The sequence below is a fragment of the Lampetra planeri genome, chromosome 3, assembly GCF_965212315.1.
Source record: "Lampetra planeri chromosome 3, kcLamPlan1.2.h2, whole genome shotgun sequence".
In the NCBI taxonomy this organism is placed as follows: Eukaryota; Metazoa; Chordata; class Hyperoartia; order Petromyzontiformes; family Petromyzontidae; genus Lampetra; species Lampetra planeri.
In genome coordinates, this window is record NC_136109.1 from 15,655,195 (window position 1) to 15,661,194 (window position 6,000).

The 6,000-nt window shown below is 41.5% G+C and overlaps 1 protein-coding gene across 12 annotated transcripts in view; it reads left to right on the forward strand.

The window, feature by feature from the left end:
* Positions 1 to 4,291, forward strand: part of HERC1 (HECT and RLD domain containing E3 ubiquitin protein ligase family member 1) — a 116,587-nt gene extending 112,296 nt beyond the window's left edge. For all 12 annotated transcript variants that reach the window (XM_078621734.1, XM_078621801.1, XM_078621771.1 and 9 more), the window contains 3 exons: positions 1,363 to 1,515; positions 1,773 to 2,078; positions 2,995 to 4,291. In XM_078621734.1, the coding sequence (XP_078477860.1) occupies positions 1,363 to 1,515; positions 1,773 to 2,078; positions 2,995 to 3,180 (645 nt within the window). In that variant the 3' untranslated portion in view covers positions 3,181 to 4,291. The remainder of the gene's footprint in view (positions 1 to 1,362; positions 1,516 to 1,772; positions 2,079 to 2,994) is intronic.
* Positions 4,292 to 6,000: the final 1,709 nt, after the last annotated feature.

Below are 6,000 nucleotides of genomic sequence, written 5' to 3' on the forward strand. Positions count from 1 at the left end.
GTCACAAAAGCTTTAAATCAAAATTTATATTACAACTTGTGTTGTGGTACAGAAACTGTAAACTGCAACGTAGAAAAATATTCATTCAATGGGATTCCTTCCAACATCTACATTAAAAACTCATAATTCATTGGCCCAATCCGTTGACATTATGGTCACAGTTTGGTACTCAAATATGTAATTTAATGCAACTGGAGCCTTCACGTATAAATCAAACGGAAATTACTTAGTTCAGTGATGCATGCCATCATTTCTGGACCATTGTTTTAAAAATTGTAACCCCGTATCAGAGTTTATTATAGAAACCTCATACAGATTCACAGAACACTTAAAAGGCTGTTGAAAACGGGTAAACCACCAAACTATTATGGAAAGGTTATAGAACATTTTAATCGGTAAATAGCAAAATGTTTAATTCAGCCATGAACCAAACTAAAAAGGCAACAGTTTGCACTATAAGTGTAATCTGTGAGAATTTGCTGTTTGAAGTTTTGCTACAATTTTTTGTGGCCTGCAAGTGTGGGACCTCATCCCTCTTCCTTGTCCTTCGCAATTGTGTTCATCTTCATGAAAGTGCTTTCAGTGGTGACACAAATCACATGGTACGGTTCAATTAGATATCATTTGATCTAATGCATTTTAATAAATTTTTGTAAACTCGATTATAAGCATTATTAAATAATATAAATCTTGTAAATAAATTAAGGATAATTGTTATACTTGTTACTAATTAATAAAGCATTCAATATTTTTGGGGTAGTTGTTAAATTTTCTTATTGGTTAATAATTTTTTGTAATTATTCACTTTGTGTGTGATGTAGATGTTCAGAATGTAGTGGAAAACTCTGCATGTTTTGCAAAACTCAGTGGCCTCAAACTTTAAATCTATTTTAAAACAACATTTTGCAACACATCTTAATTTAATCATATATAAAATAACAAATCGATCTGAAAACTTCCATTTAAATGCGAGGTTGTTAACCATAACAGTTGGTGAGTGGTGGCAATGTGGTTAGCACAAGGTTCTTATGCACAAGGTTGACCCGAGTTTGATTCCAGCCCATGGTTTAGCATCGGTGTTGAGTTATTTCAACTATTCTTGAATCCCCACCTTTTCACCACCAGCCCCGCAATAATTAGTGTGGTTAAGTCTTTCAAAACGACTCGCCCATGACTGACACGCCACTTGGAAGGCGCTAGAAAATGGCTATAAAATTAATACAGTAACTTGGGTTGTGTTCATGCAAAACCTAAGATGTTAAAATGTGCTAATAAGGAAACCATGTATAATATGTGGAATATATATTACTGCAGAAGTTGTCCTGAACGTATTTTTAAGTTGCCCCTGAAACTGTATTGCAGATGATTCCCCTGGACTCGTTTGTGGGACGAAGTGCGGATGGAAAAGTGGTACCAATCGTACCAGGGGGGAATAGTATCCCTGTCACCTTCTCGAACCGGAAGGACTATGTGGAGCGAGCCATCGAGTGCAGGATGCATGAGATGGACCGACAGGTAACATAAGTCATGGTTATGCAGGCCTATTCATTTTTTACCTCCTGAGATGATGCAACCAATTTTAATTCGAGCAGTTTCCGCAGACATTAAGAACGTAAACATACGATGTTTTTTTTACGTGCCCAATGAAGTAATGCGCAAGTCCTATTACATTTTCGAGCAGGTGTGGTGGCTTCATGCGTGCCGCATGAGCGCTCGCTCATTTCTGCCTGTTTGGGGGGGGGGCTCCCCTTCTGCACCATCGCCCTCGGCAGGTTGCAGCAGTGCGCGAGGGCATGTCCTGGATCGTCCCCGTTCCGCTGCTGTCGCTGCTGACGGCAAAGCAACTGGAGCAGATGGTGTGCGGATTGCCCGAGATCTCGGTGGAGGTGTTGCGCAAGGTGGTGCGCTACCGGGAGGTGGATGAGCAGCACCAGCTCATCCAGTGGCTCTGGCAGACACTGACAGACTTCTCCAATGAGGAGCGCGTGCTCTTCATGCGCTTCGTGTCGGGACGCTCGCGCCTGCCTGCCAATCTGGCTGACATCTCGCAGCGCTTCCAGATCATGAAGGTCGATCGGGTGAGGCAGCTGCGACGATATTATTTCTTGTTTCATTGTATTTGATGAGGCTCCCGGAGTGTGCTGGAGGATATAGTGAAATTCCTTTTTTATCTGTGGTCTTATTGTCCGATTCTGTTATCTGCAGGAAAGAGTGCATCTTTGAATAGTATTGTTATAACTTGAGTGTTCTATTCACAAATTTGTGGATAATAGAAATATAGCTTACTAATAAATCTAACTATAAAACTTCCCCGTGATTGCATTTTTAATGTATGAGGAGTTGAGAGCTACATGCACCGTTTTATTTGTAATTTTTGTGGGTAACAGGAGTTAAGGTTTGGGTTAACGCTTTTGGGTGAAAAAGTGACTTGTTGTGCTTGTTTCTTTTACTTGTTTGTCTGCACTTATGCGGCCACAGTTCTGCCAGGTTGTGTGCCCTATGTACAATGTCCTGATTACAGACACTGCAATTATCACAAACGTTGCTGTTGGGTTGGTATTAGAACCAACACAACACTAAGTATTCTTATCAGTATTTCCAAATGCAATGTTTAGCATTGCCAAAAAGGCTTTGAAAATCCATCACACTGGACATTTGTATCTGTTATTTTCTCATGTTAAATTTACTGAATACACCTGAACAAATATTCATGTCGCTGAAATACATTTCCATTGGGTTGTTCAACCACATTCCTGATGCTTTTGTTATAATTGACACTTACTTTTTATAATTCCCATCATTGTTGCAGTATGGTACTTGAGCAAATTTGATAAAATCACCCAGCCGTTGCTGTGGGCCCGCCTCAAGCATGACTCATCAATGATTAATCACCAAGCACTGCCCTCTGTCAAGATTCACTTACGCTGTGCCTTCCGCTTTTAATTATTTAACTGCATCCCATCCATGTGCTTGCTGTCTCCCCACGGCGCGCAGCCGTTTGACAGCCTCCCCACCTCGCAGACCTGCTTCTTCCAGCTGCGCCTGCCTCCCTACTCCAGCCAGACCGTCATGGCCGAGCGGCTGCGTTACGCCATCAACAACTGCAAGTCCATCGACATGGACAACTACATGCTCTCACGCAACGCTGACAATGCCGATGGCTCCGACACGGACTACTGAGCGTAAAGAGACGCATCCCCCCCCCCGGGCCGGTGGCGCTTTTCTGCAAAGCAACCAGCTCCTACCCTTTCTACAATTCATACGTTTGTTGCATTATATCCACAGACTACTGATGTTTGGACTGTGTTGTCTATCCACCCATCCACCATGCTGGCTCAACATTAACGGTATAAAGTGATTAAGGTAAATGTCCACCTGTGTCACTTGTTAATTTTTAGCAGCAGCCTTCTGGGGGGGGGGGGGGAGTTTCTATTGTTTTTATTTTCATTGCAACCACCTTTGTATGGAATTATAGATCTTTGTACATGTAAAGTGTTTTAAACAAAATGTGTACTCCAATCGTAACGAAAGAGGTGAATAACCTTGCGTTAAATATTTTCCCTTATGACCGTGGATTTGTGTCTTGTGTTCTTTCAGACATTTGCGTTGTGTTTTTTTTATGAATGCTATGCTGTGCATATAATGAGTCACTGGTTTATTGCTTCTAAATCAGAAAAAAAACAGTGACTCTGAGCCTGGTGATGGTGCTGTACTATACCATTGTGCATATTCACGTGAAGTACACGTGTCATTTCCAACAAAAGAAACTGAGCCACTTATTTTTAAGTTTCTTAATTTTTATTTACGCATGGAAAACACAATCTATATTGGAAGTCGTCTTAATTGCACAATTAACATTCTAACTTTATACCGAGGTTTGGTGTCATTGAGAAACAAGATTACTCTTGGAAAGTGCTGATGGATAATGATAGTATTAAATATTTTAAGTAATATAAAGTTTAGCGACTTATTCACCACACAATTATAGAGCGTAAAAAGTACAAAGATTTGGAAGTCAAAGGTGCATTACAATTTTTTTTACTGTAAATGTTATTTTTAGACAAGCATGTCACTTTTCGCAGTGGCTTCCCTTTCACGAATTAATTTTCCATGAGATATGTACATTTGTGTATGAAAACATCGAAAGCAGGGAGGACGAGCACAATCTCCCTAATTTGACATTTATTTTTAAAATATTTATTTCAATCTTCCATTCTTCTGTTTGTCACCCATCACAAAAGCTGGGCGTGTGATTTATGCCAAACGGACACAATAAATGCAGCATTCATTATGTTCACTCTGCGTGTCTTTTATTTTGACTTTAAGCTTCCCATAAAAATCAATGGATTCAAGTTACGATGATAATGGTTTCAGTAACAAGGATTACATTGTTATAATGATCTATATTTAATCTCATTACATTTTCAACCACCCCCATCCCACCTTCCCCTCTCGTGTATGACCTCACGTCCCCTGCTGCAAACCCTTTTTACTGGCTAGAATTGGACTGCCATGGACCCTTTACCCTGCTGTCTCTCTGAGATTCCACAGTAGAGATATCTCAGACCAGGCAGGGCATACACGTGTGAGTTGGGGGCCTCGCTAACAGAAATTAAATGATTGATATAAACATGAGGTTGGAAAATCAACAATCCTTCATCTGGAACCTAAGGTACCTATGCCCCATTTCTTTTTAATTTGTGCCCAGGGGCTTGCTTGTGTTTTTTTAAGTGTATGTGTATTTGTAGCATCCACCATGTCTGGGGTATGAAGTGTTAATCACGTCAACCTGAAAGAGGCTTCAATGGTATGTGAAGATGCAGGGAATGGATTATCACAAAGCAGCACGATGTTTTTTTGGGCAAAAATGACAAGGCATTTCTAGATGTACAGGGGCCCTATCTTCCTAGTAGCCCAATGCCTCCCTCATGCACGGTTACGGTTGTCATCAGGGACAATCGTTGTCTGCGCAAGAAAGATACTCCAATGCAATACGGTGCACATGTTCTTTTTATTTGAAGGGTCCCTTTTGGGGGCAATTATAAAAACGCCTTTGTTAACTGGACTAGATTATCTGAAGTGGGGATTTTTTTTGCCCACTCGGCTATTGGGCAAAGAACACTCGTGGTTTAAAAGATGTTTCATTGGTTTGCTCAGAAGGGTTATCAATAACATTTTTTACTAAATCTTTGGCACCTTCCAGTCTGTAGGAGAAGCCCTCGCCCAGCTTGAAAGTCCAAATAAACCCTCTTCCTTGAAGATAGGCCTTCAAAATTTTCTTTACTGCTGGATGAGCATATATTTGGCTGGTTTAATATGGACAATCGACAAAGTTGAGGAAACCATTTGTGGATTATTGCTACGCAGTCAACTCGGACCTTTGCAGACTTGGCATCCATGGCTCTAGCTTGCAAACGAGACATTGATGTGGCTTTTTCTGTGGGCTTTCGGGATAGCAAGGCATGGAAGTTCAACGTATTGGCTGCCACGTGAAGTATTGGAAATGACGGCAGGAAACTCCTTGACGGGTAACACACTTTTTATTAAATCTTGACTTGTCACAATACAACGTGTGGTCTCTATTCTTCCGACGGCACACTTTACTTAACTCGTGTAGGCTCTCTGCCTCTGGCTACACTCTTCACTTAGCTCGTGTAGACTCTGCCTCTGGCTACACTCTTCACTTAGCTCGTGTAGACTCTCTGCCTCTGGCTACACTCTTCACTTAGCTCGTGTAGACCCTCTGGCTACACTCTTCACTTAGCTCGTGTAGACCCTCTGCCTCTGGCTACACTCTTCACTTATCTCGTGTAGACTCTAGGCCTCTGGCTACACACACATCACTCGTCTTGTGTAGACTCGTCTCGTGTAGACCCTATGCCTCTGGCTACACTCCTCACTTATCTCGTGTAGACTGTAGGCCTCTGGCTACACACACATCACTCGTCTCGTGTAGACTCGTCTCGTGTAGACCCTATGCCTCTGGCTACACACTCTGCA